At 49.4% G+C, this 22678-nt stretch overlaps 8 protein-coding genes across 8 annotated transcripts; 4 read left to right on the top strand and 4 right to left on the bottom strand.

Annotated features, from left to right (window-relative positions):
* Window positions 1–13: 13 nt before the first annotated feature.
* N7500_006845 (WD40 repeat domain-containing protein) lies at window positions 14–1777 on the top strand (the record flags this gene model as incomplete). Its single annotated transcript, XM_056677989.1, has 1 exon — window positions 14–1777. The coding sequence occupies one exon, from the start codon at window positions 14–16 to the stop codon at window positions 1775–1777; it is 1764 nt and encodes a 587-aa protein (XP_056532989.1).
* Window positions 1778–2490: 713 nt separating this feature from the next.
* N7500_006844 (DUF803 domain membrane protein) lies at window positions 2491–4957 on the top strand (the record flags this gene model as incomplete). The annotated part of the gene is made up of 2 exons (XM_056677988.1): window positions 2491–3397; window positions 3471–4957. The coding sequence occupies 2 exons, from the start codon at window positions 2491–2493 to the stop codon at window positions 4955–4957; spliced, it is 2394 nt and encodes a 797-aa protein (XP_056532988.1).
* An 883-nt stretch (window positions 4958–5840) lies between these two features.
* On the top strand, window positions 5841–8799 carry N7500_006843 (uncharacterized protein; the record flags this gene model as incomplete). Its single annotated transcript, XM_056677987.1, has 11 exons — window positions 5841–6018; window positions 6077–6169; window positions 6244–6351; window positions 6419–6495; window positions 6562–6669; window positions 6730–6908; window positions 6960–7028; window positions 7085–7300; window positions 7355–7652; window positions 7707–7945; window positions 8013–8799. The coding sequence occupies 11 exons, from the start codon at window positions 5841–5843 to the stop codon at window positions 8797–8799; spliced, it is 2352 nt and encodes a 783-aa protein (XP_056532987.1).
* Window positions 8800–9214: 415 nt separating this feature from the next.
* N7500_006842 (uncharacterized protein) lies at window positions 9215–11048 on the bottom strand (the record flags this gene model as incomplete). The annotated part of the gene is made up of 2 exons (XM_056677986.1): window positions 9215–10978; window positions 11025–11048. The coding sequence occupies 2 exons, from the start codon at window positions 11046–11048 to the stop codon at window positions 9215–9217; spliced, it is 1788 nt and encodes a 595-aa protein (XP_056532986.1).
* A 677-nt stretch (window positions 11049–11725) lies between these two features.
* Window positions 11726–15611, top strand: N7500_006841 (GRAM and VASt domain-containing protein; the record flags this gene model as incomplete). Its single annotated transcript, XM_056677985.1, is given in 3 exon segments — window positions 11726–12135; window positions 12211–13578; window positions 13592–15611. The coding sequence occupies 3 exon segments, from the start codon at window positions 11726–11728 to the stop codon at window positions 15609–15611; spliced, it is 3798 nt and encodes a 1265-aa protein (XP_056532985.1).
* A 1545-nt stretch (window positions 15612–17156) lies between these two features.
* Window positions 17157–17534, bottom strand: N7500_006840 (uncharacterized protein; the record flags this gene model as incomplete). The annotated part of the gene is made up of 1 exon (XM_056677984.1): window positions 17157–17534. The coding sequence occupies one exon, from the start codon at window positions 17532–17534 to the stop codon at window positions 17157–17159; it is 378 nt and encodes a 125-aa protein (XP_056532984.1).
* Window positions 17535–19061: 1527 nt separating this feature from the next.
* N7500_006839 (uncharacterized protein) lies at window positions 19062–19901 on the bottom strand (the record flags this gene model as incomplete). The annotated part of the gene is made up of 1 exon (XM_056677983.1): window positions 19062–19901. One exon carries the CDS (start codon window positions 19899–19901, stop codon window positions 19062–19064), a length of 840 nt encoding a protein of 279 aa, XP_056532983.1.
* Window positions 19902–20943: 1042 nt separating this feature from the next.
* N7500_006838 (Major facilitator superfamily domain general substrate transporter) lies at window positions 20944–22566 on the bottom strand (the record flags this gene model as incomplete). Its single annotated transcript, XM_056677982.1, has 1 exon — window positions 20944–22566. One exon carries the CDS (start codon window positions 22564–22566, stop codon window positions 20944–20946), a length of 1623 nt encoding a protein of 540 aa, XP_056532982.1.
* Window positions 22567–22678: the final 112 nt, after the last annotated feature.

The following is a 22678-nucleotide window of genomic DNA, read 5'->3' as shown; positions in this document are numbered from 1 at the left end:
CCCACACTCAATCATGGATGAATTCGACGAAGAAGCATTCAACAAGTTCTTTCCCTCCAGCTTTGGGAAGCAGGCGAAATCAGTTGACGTTGAGTCCCAGATCGACCGATCCAAGCGTGTCGCTGTTTCGGCACCGAAACCCGAGGGCAATGAACTAAGCACTGGCATGAAACCCTTTAGCGCAGAAGCAAGACGGAGTGATAGTGAAGAAAAAGACAGTGATGGTAATAGTGACGAAGACTCTGACGATTCAGATGACGACGAGGATGAATTTCCTGTGTCGCATGAGCTCGTTCTCAAGGCTCATGAGCGTGCTGTCACCACCATGACCGTGGACCCTTCGGGGGCGCGACTAATCACAGGTTCTACCGATTGCACATTGAAACTATTTGATTTTGCCTCGATGACTCCATCCACGCTCCGTGCATTTAAGTCCGTCGATCCTTCCGCCAAAAAAGCGACGGCGGCCCAGGATACCCACGCCGTGCACTACGCTGCATTCAATCCGCTCTCCCCGAGTTACGTTCTAGCTGTGACTGCCACTCCACAGCCACGAATACTCAGTCGTGATGGTGAGATACTCACAGAATTTGTGAAGGGCGACATGTATCTGCGAGATTTGCACCATACCAAAGGACATGTGTCCGAGGTTACGTGTGGTGCCTGGAGCCCATCTGACCCTAATATGTGCGCCACTGCTGGAACTGACAGCACAATTCGTATCTGGGATGCCAATGTTGGCCGCTCACAGAAGGAGGTGATCGTGCACAAGTCACGGGCGGCTGGGTCCGCAGGCCGGACCAAAATGACTGCCCTCGCATGGGGCTCCCCGAAACAAGGAGGCGCAGACATTCTTGTAGGAGCGGGCCTCGATGGCAGCCTAGTTATGTGGAGTGGAAAGGGCCCATACACAAGACCCAGTGCAGAAATTCGGGACGCTCATGTTAAAGATACATGGACAAGTGGTCTCGATATCAGTTCTGATGGAAGACTTGTTGTCACCAGAGGTGGTGATGATACGATCAAGCTTTGGGATACCAGAAAGTTCAAGACCCCAGTCACAACTGTCACACATACCTCCACATCTTCCCGCTACCCGACATCCAACATCCAGTTCTCTCCTTCGTCTGCCAATATTATCACAGGCTCTGAAACCGGCCATCTGTATATCCTCAACCCCGCTACTCTCAAGCCAGAGCTCACCACACCTGTGACACCTGGATCACCTTTGATAACTGTCTTATGGCACGAAAAGCTCAATCAAATCATGACGGGCTCCGCCAATGCCGAGACTCATGTCCTCTATAACCCGACCATGTCCACAAAGGGCGCAGCGACGGTTATGTCCAAGGCACCAAAGATCCGCCACGTTGATGACATTGTCATCGCTCCGGACTTGAACCAGGGATTGGCAGGTGATTCGGTGGTCGTCGGTTCCAACGGTGTTCCGCATTACAGCTCGGCAACTAGGTCTGCTCGTCATCCTACAGTTGGCTTTACAGCCTCTGGTCGCTCTCGGGATCCTCGCCGACCGTATATGCCGCTGCAGACTCCGTTTGCCAAAAATACTCCAGATGAGAAACACATCCTCGAACATATTCCGCTGAGCTCCATGCGAGACGAGGATCCACGCGAAGCACTCTTGAAATATGCCGACCAGGCGGAAAAGGAGCCTATATTCACCAAGGCATACAAGGAGACACAACCGAATGCCATTTACGCGGAACTTAGTGATGGAGAAGAACAAGGACCAGAAAAGAAGAAAGCAAAGCGATGAATCGCTTGGAAATGTACCATGTATATATTGATTATGATTTTGACATCAAAAGCGTGCATTGACTCAAATCTAGCGGCAACTGCAGTATATTTCATTTAGTACAACTTTTAGTTACTTAGGAATCCCAAATTTAGAACATAATCAGACGAAACTCCTTACTTTCGGTCTGCGTTGTCCTCTCTTTGTTGCTCCATGACGTCCCCCAAGAGCGACGATCCCCAACTGCCCACCCAACCAATGATAGCTATCAGAACAAACACATGGGCTCTGGCCTCGCGCAAAGATCATCTTTGGCTTTGTTTCAATTCGTATCTGCGCTGTGAAACATTAAATTACCGCATAGGCCCCAGTGGCCACACAGGACCTTGAAAGCTTTGGCCCCGGGCCCCGGGGGTTTTGGTGCTGACATATCATTTATCGCCGCGCCTCCGCTCGGTGATTGCCGCCTACCCAAACCTCTTCATACTCATTACTAACCTCATTTGTGGTCATATTCCCACGCGCGAGAAAGTCGGATCATCCGGAACAGAATGAGGTATCTTGCAGCTTGAGACCAAATGCCCACCGTTGAATTAGGGGGGCTCGTTTTGATCGGCTGTACTGCCGAAGAGCTGGGGTGTGTTAGGAGTCCTTGACAATCAGGAAGCCTTTCCCGGTACAGCGTGCGATAAGCAGTACTCGAAGATTAAGATCGCATTATCTCAGACGAACCGATGGCATCCTTCCAGTCATCGTTGGTAGCAAGCCTGCTACCTGGTCTTCTTTCTTCAGCCGTTTCCCCCGCGAGATCATCCACACTTGCGGCCTCTTCTATCCACCAACTCTTCGTCGCGCCATCAAACTCCACTTCGGGAACTCCTCATGACCATGATGGGGGTAACGGGGGAAGCATGCATGAATGGTCATCGCTGATCGGCATTATCACGGCTCTATGCGGCAACGTTCTAATCTCACTGGCCCTTAACATCCAACGCTACGCACATATTCGGATCGCAAGAGAATGGGAGCAGGACAAGAATCGCAACGAGGAAACTGGAACCAACGGAACACGCGTCGGATCGAGGGGACGATTTCGAGACCAATACCGCGACTCTGAACAGAATGCTTTTGAACCTTATCGCGACGACGCCGACACCGAGGGGAGGAACAGTGGCTCAAGCTCGCGGAACAACAGCACTGGAAGCAAGGATAGCGCTGACGGCAATCGCAAATCCTACCTCAAGTCTCCGTACTGGTGGGTTGGAATCGTGCTCATGGTTGTGGGAGAGATGGGCAATTTCATGGCCTACGGATTTGCACCGGCGTCGATTGTCTCGCCTTTGGGCGTTGTGGCTTTAATATCGAATTGCATCATTGCGCCATGCTTGCTCAAGGAACAATTCCGCAAACGAGATCTCTGGGGCGTGCTTGTCTCTATTGCTGGTGCCGTCATTGTGGTTCTCAGTGCCAAATCGTCCGAAGAACAAATTGGCCCTCATGAAATTTGGGTGAACATAACGCGATGGGAATTCCAGCTCTATCTAGGGTTGACCACTTCATTGATTATCGGTCTCATGTGGGCAAGCCGTCGGTATGGCCCGAGATCAATTCTTATCGACGTCGGGCTGGTTGCTTTGTTTGGTAAGTTTTCATATAGTAATTTCTAGTTTTGGGGCACCTACCTTTTATGTTGTTACTGACTCATCCAACACAGGCGGATACACGGCTCTTTCTACGAAGGGTGTATCCTCGCTTCTGTCTGGCACATTGTGGCATGTTATCACATTCCCTATTACCTATCTGCTTGTCTTCGTTCTTGTCTTCAGCGCATTGATGCAAGTCCGTTACATCAATCGTGCTCTGCAACGCTTTGATTCTACCCAGGTGATTCCGACGCAGTTTGTTCTCTTCACTCTCGCTGTCATCATTGGAAGTGCGGTCCTTTACCGTGATTTTGAATCGATAACGGCTGATCGCGCGACGAAGTTTGTTGGTGGATGTCTATTGACTTTCCTTGGGGTTTACTTCATCACGAGCGGCAGAGTCCGCGGCGATGACGAGTCGTCGTTTTCAGCGGAAGACGAGGAAGAATCCATCGGTTTGCTCAATGGCGAAAGATATCATGACAGAATCGACCTGTCTCCACCTGGTCACCAATTGCCGAAGACATCTGATGTTTCCACAGAAGCACAATATGACGTCCCACAGTCTCCGAGAGGGTCTATATTGAGCCAAGGCACCGATGAACTAGATGATGATCAGTCTACTCCTAGAGGTATCCTTTCCGCCGCGCCCTCGTCGCCTCGTGCATCTTTTATCGATGCATCCCCTCTTTCTGCTCCGTCGTTTGACCACATTTCACCATTGCGGCCTCCATCTCGTATGTCCAACCCATGGGCAGACATTCAGGATCAGACCGTCGTGACATCGGAGTCCGATATCCGTCCCGTTACTCCCCCCGGACAGGAAGATGAGACGATACAGTCCTCAACTGTCCTTTTACGGTTCCCTCCTGCACCTGGCCTTGAAGAAGCAGGGACCAATGGAAGCGCTGGTACCGTACGACGTGCTTCGACCCCCACACTGTTAAACCAAACCGGCCACGCTATTCACAATGAGACTCCCCTTGAAACACCATCGCGGCGTGCTTTGCGAAGCTCTATCTCTCATCGCTTCTCCCCTGGGCCCCTGCTTCCCACACTTTCTGGTGGCTTCAGTGCAGTGGTCGCTGATTCTATCCGGCGTGGCGATGGCAGCCCTCTCAAAGATCGGCCAAGGCGGAGATTGGGACGTCGTCGTCAGCTTGATGGTGCTTTCGCGGATCCGTCGCTTGTTGAAGGAAATAATGACACGGCGCTTTCACTCGCAACTGCCCGGCTCCAGTCCGCCACTCACCCAACGGACGTACCAGCGGAGGCTGCTGGCCATTCGATGTCAGCCCTCGCGACGGACATGAATACCGAGGCAGACATAAATACCATGCCAGCTCAACTCACCAACGAAGATGTAACCCGTCTCCGTAGCTTGAGTGATTCGTGGAGTGGTAGGCTTGCGTGGCTGGGTGGTGCTCTCCGCAAAACGCAGAACACCAAAACAGCTGACAGTGTGGCTGCTACAGGAACGCCAACACCAGAAAATGAGCGACCTGGGCCAAACTACAACGCCGATGATTTTGAAACCGAGACCGAAGCTCGGCGATAACTACCCCGGAATTTCCTAGCTCTGATGCATTAGCGCAGTTCGTTCAAGTGGTCCTCTCACTTGAACTCTCCATCCCCCATCTTTTCCTCTTTCCTTCCTCTCCTTGGCGCTTTTTCTGGTAGACTTCTATCGGTACATTCTTGTAATTGATATTGCATTCGGGTATATCTTTTAAGCATTTGTCAATGTATTATTTCTGTGTACACTGTATGCTTTCATCCATGGAGGAGCTCTGAACGTTATTAGCCACTAATCTCACTTTTAGCCTCTTTATCCCTTCAATTTATCCAAAATGACCTGTCACACATATTTCTGCAGCCCCTTGGTCTCATCTCCCGGATGAAAAGGGCAGCCCTAATAGGTGGAAAATGCTGGCAACACATGCCACCTCTTAGGAGGTCCAGTCACCTACCCCAGATGTCTTCCTTATCCTCCACTTTTCAAATGAATTTAACCGGACAGCCGAGAACTATCTCCCCTCATCCCCAGAACGCCATGCTAGTGTGGAGGCGGGGATATTGCTCCGTTTCCTGATTGTGCTAGCGCCGTTCAAAACGACGCCAAGTGGCACACTAGTGCAGCCGTTGAACTAGCTTGATCCGTTCTGGTGCTGAAAGGCTTCACTTCCGCTGCATAATGGTGTGAGCTACCTGCCTTTTTCAATCCACTTCAGCTAGCAGGATCATTAGATCGTGTCATGCGATGCAACTAGTCTCTAGCCTAATTGCCTGTATCCACAGTGCAGGTATGTCCATTGCCTGTCTGCATGAACTTATAGCCACGAGCTTCCCCAGGAATTTATTTTTCTTTCCAGTCTCACGCTAGTCAGTCGACAACAGTCCTTATCCATTGAATTTGGAAAAGAGATTGTCTTGTCATCAAGATGGTGGCCAATTTGCTTTCCAATGGGCTGTTGCTCATGCAGCTCTTTGCTGCCCTAGCTTTGGGAAAACCGAGCAACACCCCTCTCTACAAGGATCCCAAGGCTCCGGTGGAAAAGCGAGTCAAGGATTTGTTGGGCCGGATGACTATTGAGGACAAGATGTCCCAGTTGATCCAGGGTATGGTTTTATCTTCGCTGCAAAGGGTGGTTCTAATTGCTGATGCATTTTTGTACAGGTGATCTTTCCAATTGGATGAACCAAACCTCGGGAGAATTCAACTACACCGGCCTGGTCACCAACATGGAGCAGAGGGCAGGCATGTTCTATGGTAGGAAGTCCTCTCCTAAGCTGTTGGGTCGTTTCCCATCAGTCCGCATAAATACGAATCCTAACAGTTTGCAGCCGGACAGGCCGTTCCTTGGGACTGGCTCTCTGAGAATATCAAGAGAGCACAGGATTACCTCGTCCAAAACACTACTCTGGGAATTCCAGCAATTGTCCAGAGTGAGGGTATGTACTTCAAGGATACATTATCTACCTATGTTGAATTCCGAGCTCATGACATTTCTTGTACCAGGTATTCACGGATTCCTGATTGGTAATGCCACCATCTTCAATTCGCCCATTGGATACGGATGCTCGTGGAACACAGATGTAAGCGGCTATCATACCTGCACTGTCATACATACGGTTCTTGCAATCTAACACATTCCTGCGCAGCTTATCGAAAAGATGGCGGAAATCACCGCACAGGAAGCCAAAGCACTTGGTGTCAACCAGCTCTTCGCCCCTGTTGTTGATCTCGCTCGTGAACTTCGATTCGGTCGTGTGAGTTTCATCTATGTGTTGTTGAATTCGGCGAGATGAAGCTAACAACAGAGGCAACAGGTCGAAGAAACCTATTCCGAAGACCCTTACCTCGCCGGCGAAATCGGTTACAGCTTCGTCAAGGGAGTGCAGGGCAAGGGTGTGTCGGCTATGGTCAAGCACTTTGCAGGTGTCAGCAACCCCGAGCAGGGACTAAATACTGGCCCAGTTCACGGTGGTGAAAGAGAGTTGCGCACCACGTACGTCAGCCTCAAGATTATAAACTAAGAAGTTGACTAACCATTGCATAGCTGGTTGCCTCCTTTCAAGCGTGCTATCATCGATGGCGGCGCTTATTCCATCATGGCTGCGTACCACTCGTAAGTCCAGTCTGGTCCTATTTGATTTATGTTGCCATTCTGACATCCGTTTTTAGATGGGACGGAATCCCAGCCGTCGCTGACTACCACACTCTCACCGAGATCCTACGCGGAGAATGGGGATATGAATACTTTGTCATGACCGACGCCGGTGGCAGTGACAGAGTATGCTCCTACTTCAAGCTTTGCGAGAGCGACCCCATCGATAGCAAAGCGGTTACCACGCAGCTGCTGAATGCGGGAACCGACGTTGAGATGGGTGGTGGCTCATAGTAAGCGCTATTGAAAGCCGCACGGTGCAGCCACAGACACTGACCATCGAATAGCAACTTCCAGAAGATCCCTGAGCTTGTCGAGTCCGGCAAGCTCGACATTGAGCTTGTGAACACTGCTGTCTCTAGATTGCTCCGGGTCAAGTTCGAGATGGGTCTCTTTGAGAACCCGTACCCTGCTGCTCCTCAGAAGCAGTGGCCCAAGCTCATCAACGGCCCCAAGGCTGTGAAGCTTGCCAGAGAGTTGGACAAGGAGTCTATCGTTCTGCTTGAGAACCACGAAAATGTTCTGCCCCTGAAGAAGTCGAGCAAGGTTGCGGTCATTGGACCTATGGCTGCTGACCTCATGAATGTGAGTCAGCATTTCTATTCCCCTTGCTACCAGGATTCCTAACGACGTATTTAGTACGGTGATTACGTTGTCTACAAGAGTCAATACCGCGGTGTCACTCCCCTCGAAGGTATCAAGGCTGCAGTCAAGGACAAGTCTCAGGTCCACTACGCCAAGGGATGCAACCGCGATAGCAATGACCAATCAGGCTTCGCAGAGGCAATTGAAGCCGCGAAGAAGTCTGATGTGGCTGTTGTTGTCGTCGGAACCTGGTCTCGCGATCAGGGAGAACTCTGGACAGGCCTGAACGCAACGTGAGTAAACCAAGCCTCTTTCAAGATATACCTCATAATGTAAATACTAAAAAAACATATCTGTCAGTACCGGTGAGCACGTCGATGCTGATGACCTGTCCCTTGTCGGCGCCCAGGGACCCCTGATCAAGGCCATTGCCGACACCGGCGTGCCCACCATCGTCGTCCTGTCAAGCGGAAAGCCCATCACCGACACCTGGATCTCCAACTCCACCGCTGCCCTCCTGCAACAATTCTACCCCTCCGAGCAGGGTGGTAACGCCCTTGCTGACGTCCTCTTCGGCGACTACAACCCCTCCGGCAAGCTCTCCGTCAGTTTCCCCCGCTACGTGGGCAATCTCCCCGTCTTCTATGATTACCTCAACTCCGGCCGCTCCATGGGCGACGTCGGCCACAAGTATGAGAACGGAACTCTCGTCTTCGGCCACTCTTACGTTCTCGGTGACGCCTCGCCGTGGTACCCCTTCGGCTATGGCAAGAGTTACTCCACCTTCAAGTATGGAACTGTCAAGGTTGACAAGAAGACCATCTCTGCATCTGAGAAGACTGTCACTGTCAGCGTTGATGTGACCAACACCCATGCCACTCGTGAGGGTACAGAGGTTGTGCAGGTCTATATCCAGGACGACATCGCCTCTGTTGTTGTTCCTAACCGCGCGCTCAAGGGCTTCCAGAAGGTTGTTATTCCTGCTGGAAAGACCAAGACTGTCAAGATTCCCATCAAAGTTGAAAACATCGGTCTCTGGAACAGTCGCATGAAGTATGTTGTTGAGCCCGGTACCTTCACTGCCCTTGTGGGTAGCAGCTCCGAGGATATTCGTGGTAACGCCACGTTTGTTGTTCGTGAACACTAAAATGTTTCTATTGGAGGGAAATTAGTATTTAGTATATATTTCGATGTGCATGTTTTTTAGTGCGTGTCAGATTGTTGGTTGTATATATCTTGCGTGAAATTGGAAAATGAAAGATTTCAGAATTGTTAATTTCCAAGATTCTTTTCACTACTTCTTCTGTTCTCTAGATTAATTTGGACACAATGCCACTATCATCTCTTCGTCTAAACTTATCTATCCCCTTTGGGTATTAGGTATTAGGATAGGACCAAATGTGGAGCCTGTGCGTTACTAGTTGGTAGACCACCCGATCAAATAAATAAGAATCAATTGAATCAAAAGCTTCATAAAAACTGCTATGGGCATATCTCATAAAAGGGGATCAAGCCTTAGGACCGAACGCCGTTTCCAACCACCAAGAATGAACGTTGCAAGACTATGCTTCATTATCACCTGCTGCACGAGACCCTGCTTGACCAGCAGAGGGGCCTCGACCGGGGTCTGGAGAGGCCGAGAATTCCGATGGCTTGGTAGCACTCGTAGGGGTGTTGCTCTGACTGTCACCAGAGCGACCCTCCGCTCTCCGAGTTTTGGCACCTTCTTTCAATTTCTCCCATCGGTCTCGATATCGCCCAAGAACATTCTTCAGCTTGTCGTTCTCGTGAGAAGCAGTTTCAAGTTTCTGCTCACTACGTCGAACTTGCTCCTCGAGTTCTTTGATCCGTGCGTCAGTATCAGCCGCAGCTGGCGGCGAAGTCAGCGTAGCGACAGGTGAAGTAGTGGCTGTTGTGGGCTGGAGATAATCAGGCGTCCCAGCGCTCTGGCGGTGCATCATTCGGATTGATTGCTGCAGCGCCATCGACGAGGATTGTGCGCTCACCTCCCACATGTGCAATCTTGTCGCGAGCGAATCAGTCAAGTTCCTCAGGGTCTCATTCTCCACCTGCATTTCTTCCATTGTCTTCTGTGTCTGCGGAGTTGTAAGCTTATCGGCTGCGCCGCGGCGTCCCGCCCATATGCGCGAACTACTGGCACTATGCCGCATTTCAGGAGATGAGGGTGTCTCTCGGGCATCCACAAAGTCGTCATCACCATCCTCCATGCTATTCCTGCGCGCCTGCTTTTCAGCTCGGGTGAGAATTCCGGCGTAGGACATAGTCCCGCCTGTAGTTGGGACTACATAGAAGGACTCTGCTGGGTTCCCGGGACCTGCCCCAGAGCCGTCCCGGATCGATCGCAACGCGGCTCGAGAGAAGATTTTGTTCACATCAGGCTCACCGGCAGTCATGGACCGGTCTAGAACAGCATGCTCACGGTCCAACTTCACCTCGGCTGAGGACTTGCGGCTTTGTTCGGCGCTGGGTGGACCCGCAGATCCCATTTGAATCCCTGCGAATGCCAAAGGCCCCGACACTTTGGAGACCAGACCCCCGAAGGCTGAGTAAAAGCGGTTGAATGCTTCGTCGGTGATTGCAGACTTATCTTTCAATCCTCCGGGTTTAGTTGCACTGGGATGTACAGTTTGCTGAGCAGTCACCTCAGTCGAACTGGTCGTGGGAGGAGACCATGGTTGTCTAGGTGCAGAAATACGATTGTGTCGATTCTTAGTCGGTTCGTTGTGTGGCCTTGTTTCGCTAGCTTTAGCCCTCGGTGGTGTTTCGGTCATCTTTGCTGCGACATGTTGCGATGTAAGTGTTGGCGACACTGGTGATCCACGCCGAGGGTGCGACGGAATCCCTCGGGCGGAAGCCAAGTTATTAGCAATAGAGGATTTATCTCGACTTGGCAGACGAGCGTTGCCCACTAATCTGGGTGGTAGTTGTGCATCCTGGTTCGCGCTTGCGCTTTTTGTGCCCCCGAGATCGGCTGCGGTCTGCTGGGTCGCTGATATAGGGGAGGCATTCGCAGATACTGCTTCTATAGAGACGGTGGGTGGATTTTCATGCTGGAATCGAAGAATCTCAGCGAGTTTCTTGTGGTGAGTCTCGAGTAATCGTAGAGTCCGTAGGGCCTTGGTATGACGCGTTAGCTCAGAGCCGAGCGGGGGTAGATCTTCGACGCAATCAAGACTCACCTCATGGTCAGAGCTGCTCTGTGCAGCTGCTGCAAACTCACCAGCAGCTAGATCATGCTCCTCGCTGGCAGCTACTGGATTAGCCTTGCGAGTTTCTAGCACTGCATTTCGCGCATGGGTGTGGGCCTGGCAAGTTGTCAGATTATCCTGAAATTGAGGGCTGAGGTCTTACCAAGGCCAAAGGAGCTACTTCCATCGTGAAGAAAGACCAACTGTATAAGTTAAAGGAGAAAAAATCAGAGACATTCCTTTGATGAGATTTTATCCAGGGAATGTTGGAGAAGTGACGTTATGTGTTGAACGGGGGATTTGAACAACACCAAGTACAGAGTACATCACACGAGGATGAGATACACAGCCGTCACCCTTATGAGACATTACTTACCCCTAAAGTTCTAGAACAAATCTATTCAATCCGACTGAAAACAGCAAAGTGTCACATCCACATTCTACACAGTGGAGAAGCGGAGTACTAGAGGCTTTCTAGGTATTCTGTCAGGCTACCTAGCTACTATATACCATCTGAATCTAAGTGGAATCAGGAAAATAGCAAAGACCAGAGAAACCAAAGGCATATATTACTTCTAATTATACCAATTCCAAATAAATCAATTGAACACAAAAATACAAAACAACTCTCTCTCAGTCTTAGGTACTTGGCGGGTGACTAAGTTGCGGAGCTCCAGGGGAGTCGGACAATTCAACACTTTGGCACTTCTCTCACTTTACCTTGCTTTCCCATGTACGGAAGTACTCCCACAAAAAGGGTAGAGAGAAAGAAAGTCTTCAATACATACACCTCATGACAACTTCCCCTGGAGTCTCCTGGTCTGCCCGCACCAACCCTACCGATTCCCCGACCCTCTTTCAATCATGGCCGACTCTTCGTCTTCAAGCTTGAAGGGCGAAAACAGATCGCGTCGCTCCTGGACAATATCTGCAGAATCAAGTGCAATCGAGAGCAATGGTCGGTCATCCCATGATTCCACCCTCGAGAGACCGAAAACGCAGGGCGGAGAAGTAGCGGATCCCAACAAGGCTGGACCCAGTGGATTCTCAAAGCTACTTGATGCGCGTCGGAGGCGGAAGCAGAATAAGAGAAAGAATCAACAACAGACAGATGAGCCGGCGGTGCCGACTGTAGTTGTGGAACACGACCTCCATGAAAGTCGGTCCAACGAATCTCGGGATAGGACCTCCGCAGCCCCGTCGTCAATCGCAGAGAGCTTTGCGCCGGATAGTGAAGGTAATCATCTGTTGACTGATGATGACGAGCCGGACGGGTAAGTTGGGCAGCTGACCTTATTATTGTCTTGGACTTCTTCTAACTAGCTGTACTTTTTTTTTGGCTTGTTTAGGCCTCCGCCGCTCACCTCACACAGCTCCCATACTGGATTCTACACCTCCTCCTCCCCATTGTTCAAGACCACATCGGCGGACGCCGCAGACACAGAAAGCTCCTATGCTGATGCCGAGTCAGCTGTGAGTGGTCTAAGTGCCACCGGGTCAGAATCAAATCCAGGCGAAAGAATGTCCCGACGCGCAACATCGGGCATGGCATTGGACGTCCCCACGGATCAACTTAGCAAGAAACGCAGTGCGTCCCCTGGAAGACGGTTGAAAGAGGCTTTTACCTCGGATAAAAAAGGGACCAATGACAACCCCGAGGGTTCATCAAGCAAGCCCGGGGGCCAGAAAAGCGGGCGGGGTCTGTTTGGAGGCAGCCGACGGAGCAGTCTTTCATCGAACCGAGTACAGGCAGCCCCTGATGATGTTCCGCCTCTGCCTGCGCCTATTCGTACTGATCTAACGAACGACAAGCCTCGTTCCCTCGAGGCGAGCCCTATGCCGAACACCCCACCTCATACCGCCATACCTGCGCCAGCGACAACTGTAACACCCCCCACTCCAACTGACTACCGCCCCCTCAGTGCGCAAATACTGTCCAGCAATGTTACTGATTCACCTGAGTCCATGCAATCTGGAAACTCCCCACCTTCCGGAATCACCACCGTGAGTCCCTCTGGAAACATGATCTCCCACCGCCGGGTGCGGTCCGCTTCTGCAGCACATGGCCCAAGCAAACTCTCCAACTCAATGTCTGTTGCATTGACACCACTTGAAGAAAAGCCACCAAGCGCAAAGAGTCCGCCTTCAAACCAGCAAAGCGGCTTCTTCTCTTCGGTGTTTTCAGTTGCGCAAAATGCTGCCACCTCCTTCAGCAACAGCATCAACGTACAACAAAAGAATCGACCGAATCCCCAATCTGCTCCCGTTGACGGTGATAAACCTCTCGTTGGATCCGCCTCCGGGGAGAGCGAAAGATCATCAGAAAACGGCAGCAAGATTGCGGACGGGAGACCATCTGCTGTAGAGACTCTTGGGGCAGGGGACCTTAACTTCAGTCATTTGGACATTGACGCACGACCAGGTGAGTCAATCACGACTGCCGACGGTGTGGTGATTACAAAGCCAGGGAGCCCCGTTGACAAGCGGAACAACACAGCTGTTTCCCGACGAGACGAGGAAGCTGCCAAGCTTGAAGATAAACGCGCAGCGCGCGCTGTTCAAGTAGCATACGAAAAGCCCTCGGATCTAGAAGATGCCTTGGAAATTCAGTCTACGGCCTCGCTTCCAAAAGATACCATACTCATGGGTGATCAGACTCCCCCTAGTGGCAGTGTCCTTGACGGTGACCTGAGTGGGGGGGCTCAGACGCACTGGCAGTGTGCGCAGCAGACTTGCCCGGCGTCACCGGGGCTCGTCTGGGGCCACAGCCTCGACAATCGGAGCGATTGGCGTCAACGCCATTGCGCTTGGAGCTCCTGGCATCAATTCTAGTGTACCTCGATTGACAGGCTTTGCGGTTGCCAGTAAAAAGCGCAATCGAGATTTCCACCAATTATTCCGGAGTGTGCCCGAAGACGATTATTTAATTGAAGATTATAGCTGCGCCCTACAACGTGAGATCATTCTTGCCGGCCGCATCTATATCTCAGAAGGGCACATTTGTTTCTCCAGTAACATCCTGGGATGGGTCACAACCCTAGTGATCAGCTTCGATGAGATTGTTGCCATTGAAAAGGAGAATACAGCTATGGTGTTCCCCAATGCTATTGCGATTCAGACACTCCATGCGCGTCATACTTTCCGCAGTCTGCTTAGTCGCGAGTCCACATACGACCTAATGGTCAACATCTGGAAGATCAACCACCCCACCATCAAGAGCTCTGTGAATGGAACCCGTGTGACCAATGGTACGGGTGATAAGACAGAGAAGGTCGGGGAGGAGGAGAGCGAGTCCGAGACCGATCTCAGCGATGAAGATGAGATATACGACGAGGACGAAGAAGGGGACAACGCCGATAGCTTCTTTGAGGCCGGTGGCAGTGCGAACGCCAGTGCAGTGTCCGTGCCACGACCAGGTTTGAGCCGCAAAGCTTCAAGTCTATCTGCGAATGCAGCCATTCCTGCGGCCAGCACAAATGGAAATGGCGACAAAAAGAGTGGCGATAAGAAGAACGGCGACAAAGGCGCTACCAAAGATGCACCCCCTGATTTCCCAGGCCCGGCTACCCATGCACCTACTGAATACGTTAACGCCGATGGGCAGTACGAAAAGGTCATCAAAGATGAAGTTATTCCGGCACCGCTCGGCAAGGTTTTTTCTTTGGTTTTTGGTCCAGCGTCTGGCGATTTCATGACCAAGTTTCTTGCCGACAATCAGAAATGCGGAGAACTACAGTTCGAGGGAACAGCAAAGGGTTTGACGATGGAAGTCCCAACCAGGAAATACTCCTACATCAAACCCCTCAATGGTTCCATTGGTCCGAAGCAGACAAAATGCATTAGTACCGAGACCCTGGACTTCTTAGACCTTGAAAAGGCCGTTCTTGTCACGCTGAGCACCCAAACACCCGATGTGCCAAGTGGGAACGTTTTTGCTACCAAGACCAAGTATCTCTTTACATGGGCTGCTGGTAACCAAACTCGCTTCCTCATGACCTGCACCATCGAGTGGTCAGGCAAGAGTTGGCTCAAGGGTCCTATCGAGAAAGGCGCAATTGATGGGCAAACGACCTTTGGTACCGATCTTCTCAAAGCCCTGCAAGTCGGAGTTGTTCCCCGTGGGCGTTCCAATGGCGCTGGACGAGGCAAAGGAAAGCGCAAGAAGGGCGATGGCGCAGGGCGGGAGTCAACTGCAGCTGCTTCGTCGAAGGTTAGTGTGGATTCCAAATCCGCAAAGCAAGAATCATGGGGCCTTTTCGAGCCAGTTCGCCCCCTCCTGGAGCCCTTTACCAGCATTCTGAGTCCACTCTGGAGTAGCAACCTCGCTATTCTAATCATCGGAGTCTTATTCTACATCGCGTTCCTCCGTTCTCCGTCTTCTTCCATGGTCTCACATGAAGCTGGCTGTCCTGGTCACGGCTTGCCTCAGAGACTGGCCGCATACGAGGAAATGTGGCGTCGTGAAGAAACTGAGCTCTGGAATTGGCTGGAAGACCGAGTTGGCATGGACGGAATGGTCTTTCCAAATGTCTACCGATCGCCTGAGCCACACACAAGTCGCAGGTCATATGGATTCAGTGCAAGTGATGAGCGTGAGCTCGCTGAGCGGCTTCAGGAAGAGAAGGTCTCTGATCGTGAGATGAACCATGCCCTCCGTACCACACGCCAACGTCTCGAAGTTCTTGAAGAGATGATGGGCAAACGCCAAGCCCAATGGAAAGTCGACGACTCAGTCAAGTCCGAATTGTGATGGACATCAATGATTGTCCTTTCTTGCACATGAAACATAAAAACCACCAAGCTCCGTGCTTATCCTCTCTCCTTTCTAAACTTGTCTCTTGCTAGACAAGCCTCCAATTTTCCTTTCCCAACACGACACAAAATCTATTTCCTTGTCATTACAACTTACTTTATTTTCCATCACTTGGCAGCCTTTATCTGGGAGCCATCGGAACAAGCAGAGCTGTTCCCTTGCTGTTGATATCCCTCACATTCATTCTAAACCCCCACAGTCGCTATCCCAACTCTCCCTCCCTATATCCTTTGATACATGGAGCAGATTTTCCTTGCATGTACATGAGCGCCAACTATCTTGTCTCTACCGGTCTACAAGCTACCGGTCTCGGTTTTCTTACTCTTCTTGCTGATTGTTCATCTGAGCGTGCTACCTATTTTTTCTTTTTCTTTTGCTCTATGAGGGTGGCACTTTACCTCTGAAGATCATCCCACTCAGCACATATGCGATACATGGGGTGTCTTCTGGAGTATAACTCTGTGCTTCGTTCTCTTTGCCCAATTGGGCTTCTCTGTGAATACCTTTAGCTGATGCTGTGTGATTTACATCTCAATTTCAGGCTATGTCTGACAACCGTTTGCATTCGTAATCTTGGAATACCTATTGGATGAATGAGATATCTCATGAAACCCCATGTATCTTAGGATGAGACCACCTATAGACGAAGGATGTTTCAATCCACGCCCACTACGCCCATACGTATGCTAGTCTCATAGAGAGTGAGTTTAATTATTATATTGTTATATAGTCATCCAAGGGCTGAATTTCCATATCTCATGAGAATGTCTTGCGCCGTGATGTTTTGAGCAAAGGTAACCAGTTGGCAAGTCTTCTATGTAAGTTTCCAACAATGTCACCACGCCATTTACAAACTGATTTTCGTTCTTTCTATAGATGTAGCGCTGTAAAATCTATTGCATTTCGATCCAATCTATTCCATTCAACGATATTTCTTATACTGGGACTACCTATACTTCCCTGTTGATTACGTGGCAGGTCAACAACTCCTTTCTAATCCACCTTTCACTGCCAAATATCTCATATTCTTCCACTTGAGACCCGGCTGTGCTTGGAGGTTTTCTGAATTCCCAGCTCGATGAGCCAATCCAGTGCAAAATTGGACTCTGCAGGCCGATCCATCTATCCAATTCACAACAGAGATATGTGAGAGGGAGACAAAAGGAAGTTATCAAAGTCAAGAATGGAAAGCTTGATTTTAGGGTATACACCAATTTCCTCTCGCTCAGGAGTCCTTCAAATATACCTTTAATCTACAGATCTACAGGTGGAAACCCAATCGCAGAAAGTGATGTTCTCGTTGCCCACGCAGTGGGAGAAAAGATGATAATGGGGAAAACGCATGATGCACCCTTGAGTGACATGTAGGTATCGCCATCGGATGCCGATTTATCTTCATCCTTGCTAGCTTCGTCTTTTTGATCATCTTGGGAATCTTCATTATAAGCCCCTTATCAGGCGTCAACTCCATTGTAGCCAGCGTTATCCCAGTAGAATCTTCGTCGCCGTTCCCAGGTTGATCATCCTTTTCCCTGGATTTGTCTTTTTCTTCGGCTCGACTTTTGTCTTCGCATCTGGCTTTGTTTTTGTTTCTGTCTCCGATTTGTTCTTCGTTTCCGTCTTGGGTTTTGTCTCTGTCTTGGGTTTGCTCTTTGTGTCTGACTTGCTCTTTGCTTTGGGCGCTGCCTTCGTCTTTGTCTCCGCTTTGGGCTTCCTCTTTGTGTCCGATGTTGGCTTATCGAGTTTGGTCTTGCTCTTGGTCTCTGACTTGATGTCGGTTATGGGGATCGACCTCGGCTCAATCGTCACTATTGTTATTGTTGGCCCAATCGATTTCTCTTGCGGTTCTATTGCAATCATCTTGATATTTTGGCGGTCTTGTTATTCCGACATTGGCCTCAGTCCGAGCTATTTAAGGCATCGTGGTATTTCATCAACATGAGGCTCTTTGTCAGCAGCTTGGTTGGGCACATGAGCGTTAGCGTCATGCATCAGCCTCGTATTCGTCTGCGTCGAGATTGGCATCAGTAGGACACAAGTGCCAGCTTATTCCTTGCCTGCGCTTTTCTCGCCAATCTCACATTCCCTGCCAATGTCGTCGGTCGCCGTTTCTATGGCGTTAAAGAAGGCTTGAATACGTGCATATTGAATGGAGACAACAAATGCAAGTGGGTACATCCCCGTCATGCAAGCCACCATGACAGAGTCAGTAATTGGGCCGCAATGCATGTATTCCCCGAAACTAATGTACATTCATATCTCTCTCCAATTATTATGTCAATTCTAGTCCGCTATTAGATTCCGCCTGACCTCTATCATACGATATTTCAAACTGGTCTCTTCATCATCCTTACACACAGCGGTCTTCCATGTTGCTGTCTCTAGCATATCCTTCTCAGGTTGCTTTCGAGAGGAGTATCTTTGTAGTTGTCAACTTGTAAGCCCTATTGTCTTGCGTTTGATTAGCACTCTTTTTAGTCTATTGGTCTTGGATTGATTTACGTGCTTTAATCATTCGATGAGAATAGTTACCCAGGTAACTCCTACGAACATAGCAATAAACGCTAAAAAGACTTCCGAAGAAAACCCTTGTTCAGCTAATCTACTACCTGTAAAAGGATCTGTATCCGGATCCAGATAGATATCTTTATGACATAAATGAGCCAACTGCAAACTCCACAGCATGAATTGGTTTGTTGAATGAACAGAATATTAGACAGACTCCGAGTCACCATGAGACCAAGCAAATATACTTGATACCCTGGAGAACGGCTTTACCCTCTAGAGCGTGCACCAATAGACAAATACTGAGTCCTCAAAGCTGTCATTTGAGCAACGAGAGGACACCAAGAGCTTTGTTAATAGCCACCGGCCCTTTTGTAAATTAGCGTGTTGAATTGATTAGGAATATAGAAATATCTAACGAGAAAAGTCACAGGCCTCAGCTGCTATGTTTGCTCCAGGCAAAGAGGTCTGCTCTAGGATATCGCAAACAAAATCTTATACTTCGTACTTCAGAGGTATTTGACTAATTTCCAATTTCAAAGTAATTGGTATCAAACTGGCCGATCTTTCAGATGAGCATCAGACTAGAAAAGAAAGATAAGTGGAAGTTTGAGATTTTACCCTCATACAATCTAGTCAAGTGGAATTATGAGAGGGAAAATGTGTTCCATTGCTATGTCCTGTTTCAATTGCTGCTGACCTTGTTTGAAGAAAGCCCGTCTTGCTTATTCAGGAATCTGTAGCCATGAAGATTTTTTCATGTAGCTTTTGTTTTTCTTTTTGAATGAGCGCATAAGAGATTCCTTGAATTGCTCGACCATCAATGCCGATTTTCATGACCTTATCATTTCCAAGATCACGGCACTGTGCACATCAAATCACTTACTCCCATGCCGGGCCGCGTCCCTTGGTGCTTTTTCTCCAGCTGCGGTAGGAGATGTCACGTCCACGGCTTGGGCTTCGGGCTCTAAATTCTCCATAAACACCCACACTGGCATCTTCAGACGCAGAAGGACCGGCCGAGACATTCAGCTTGCGGGACTCGTCGATCAACACTTTGCAGTAGTAAATGAAGAGTTGGTAGTCCACAGGTCGCCCCAAATCTTTCACCTCTTCCTGAATGAACGGGACCTTCATCACTTCTCCGTGCAGCTCTTGCAGAAGTCTACCAAGTGCGAAATCACAAGAAGGCGCATGGTTCTCTGTTTTCAGACGATTGTACTGGTTTTGATAGGCCATGATGAAATCCGCGGACGTAGAGAAATCATCTCGGTTGAGGTCTTCCCACCGCTTCAACTCGTTTGCAAGAAAAGCGGACTGGCTGTGCAGGCTCAGAAGCTTGATTGCATTGAATATTTCATCGGCGAAAGCAAGTTCGTTTGAGTGTGCCTTCACTTTGTATTGAAGCAATTTATCCACCTGATTGAACAGCCATTCAGCAACGACAAGAGTCCAGAACTTCCATTTGCTGTAGTCGGCGTCTCCTGGGAGGGGCCTTGGAAGATCACTGGCTACGAGTGCATCGAGCTTGAGAGGTCGCAAGACATGAAGGATCTCATTGCCCCAGACCGTAAGGCTAGACCCTGAATTGAGCTTCATGATATTCAGAAGAGTCACAGAAGATTCTTTGGGCAGATCGGTGGCCTGTGTGCGCGGCCGGGAATAGAGCTCGGAGTCGGCATCACGTCTACCGCGGCGAGGGGTATTTGTAAAGAACGACATGGTAGCTGGATACGGTGAAGCAGTGGCAAAGATGAGTGTGATGAGTGTTCTTTAATGCTTCAAGGAAGAGATTGTTAGTAAGTGCTGGTTTTCTGGCGGATGATGTATCATCAACTCACTCTAGCTGGCGCTTTGCGATCAAGCCTGTACCTTTTTCCGACTGAAAAGATGTTCGGGTGGATGCGAGAGAAAGGAAAAGCAGAAGAAGAGTAGGGAAGAAGTCAACTTAAATGCTTCATCTGAAGTGCAGGAAGGGCACAAGTTTGGCAATCGCGACTGAGCAGAGTCAACATAACATAAACGCTTAGATCGGCATAAGTCAAGTCTAATAGTCTCATTTTGCAAAGTTCATCTGCGATAGGTCAAACATCCTTTCCCTCCTTAACCCCGAAGAAATTTCTGTCTTGAAAGTTTCAGTAGTGAAGAAGAATTTGATTCATGTGACTTCAGCTAATAATATACTGGCACCCATGTCGCGGAATATCCTCTCTCTTGCTCCATACCGCGATCACTCCGAGCTACGACACAATGCAATCCTGATCTGGAGGTCTATCAAAGCTGATATTTCTCGATATTCATCTCAAAATTTGCTGAGATTCTATTTATCTGACCGGCACTTTCGAGTGGGTGTATGTCGTGGAGAGGAACACGCCTTCATGTGTGCATTAGGGCCAGAAGGTCACGTGCACATGCGTAATGCTATACTATCGTCTTTCAAGATAGAATCACTGACACAGCAAAGAAAAGAGAGATCTAAGGTAGCATTATCCAATGATAGCCTGATGCCTTGCACATACCATAGTATGATTGCGGTTCATGGCGTGTCTCTATTCTTGACTCCTCCGCATTCTATCAGATTCATCCATATTCTCCCAGGCTCATCACCTATCCGATTTAGGTGGTTCTGATTTAGGGGGTTCTGTTCGTGCTTATTACTCATAGTTTCACTGATGACACCTGATGATTCAAACCCCTAAATCTAATATGTACATTGGAGCTATATCATATTCATAGATCATTAACTAAAGCCTGACATCATTCATTAAGCCCCAAAGTTTCTGCTCGTCGTGTTCTGTTTGTGAATGGAAGCAATGGCTTTATTTTTCGCCAGTGACGTTTTCCATGCTTTGATTCCCGAATTGAAACCCTCATCAATCTGTTCCAGAGTGATTCCAGCAGTCTCTGGTACGAGGAAGAAGGTCAAAACTCCGATGACGGCAGTAATGCCTGCATAGAAATAGCCCACATTTGGGCCCATATTCCCGTAATCTGCGCTCAACATGTAAGGTGTCCAGAATGTGGCACCAAAGGCAAATATCCCGTAGAATGCTGTTGTGTTGGCCTGTCCGAAGGTGCGAAGCGAGACGCTGTGCACCTCCACTGCTGATAGGTTAACACTTGCAGCAATCGTCCCACCAAAGACAAAAGCCCAGAAGCACAGAAGAACAACTATCACTATCTCGGCACTTTCATTCATCTCAAGAGCAGTGCTCACAGAGGAAAGAGTGAGCATGCAGAGACCCATGACAAGGTATCCCGAGAGCATTGCAGCTCTTCTTCCGCCATATTCCACAATGAAAGGGCCAAAAAGAGATCCTCCTAAAATACACAAGCCAATGATGACATTGATCAAATACGGATCACTGATTCCAACACCTTTGAGAAATAGCGTAGCGTATGGTTGGACGAATTGGATACCAGTAATGGCTACACCAACCATGATCATGGCAGATATCAAGGTGCGACCGACATGCTTCCTGCGATAAATATCAAGCCAGGAGACAGATTCAAGGCCAGCACGCTCATTTACAAGGTTGGTCCTTATATCGTCAATTTGCGCGGTGATTTCGGGCGAATATGGACTTTGGCAGTATAACACGCCAAAGGAGTTCCGTGCTTCTTCCTCTCGGCCATGTCCCATGAGCCAGCGCGGTGACTCGGGAAGCATCAGAATTCCAGCACCTAGAATAATTCCCAGGGGTATTTGGCATAGAATAGGTGTCTTCCACTGCCAATTGTTGGTTGACTCCAAACGAGCAGAACCTGCACATACCGCGAACGCAGCAACATTTCCACTAGCAAGTCCAACATTATACAACCCTAGGGACAGCCCGCGCTTGCTGGCGACGATGCATTCAGAGCCATAAGTGAGACTGGCTGCCATCAATTGTCCAATCCCCACGGCACTGATCGATCTGCACACCATGTAGCGAAGGAAGCTCCCACTGGTGCCAAGCATTCCAGCGGCACCAATAATAGCCAATGCACATCCAACCTGAATTGATGCCCTGCGTCCGACGTATTGACCGGCCACACCTGAAATCCCGCCTCCAATGGCAACGAACAAGAAGTTGAGGCTGATAAGGGACTGTTGCAGTGGCGTCAACGAGCAATGCTGTATATTTTCATATGTGTTCGGGTCTATGACCTGCTCGCAGCTTCCAAATGATCGTTTGTAAGAAGGCATGATCAAGACTGTGCCGGCGTAGCCATTGTCGAAGTTCGAGATCCATGCGGCAAATGACACCCATAATGTCAGGCGTAACATGGACCCCGTTGTGCTCGGTACCTTGTTTGTCGTAACCTGGTGGGTAGTGGATCTAGTGAGCATGTCATTGGGACTGGACTCTGGCTCTATCTTGGGGGCCGGGTCTCGCAAATTCATGCTGAGTGAATTCTGAGTAGAGAGAAAAATATCTTTGCTTTCTGGGTCCATCTCATGGTCAATGGCAAAAAAGGCATAGACCGACAGGAGAAGTATATATCGAACCCTTGCT

The sequence above is a fragment of the Penicillium coprophilum genome (assembly GCF_028826855.1).
Source record: "Penicillium coprophilum strain IBT 35676 chromosome Unknown utg000004l_segment0_segment0, whole genome shotgun sequence".
Lineage (NCBI taxonomy): Eukaryota > Fungi > Ascomycota > Eurotiomycetes > Eurotiales > Aspergillaceae > Penicillium > Penicillium coprophilum.
Note: the sequence above shows the minus strand (reverse complement) of the source record. Positions and strands in the feature narration are given on the sequence as shown.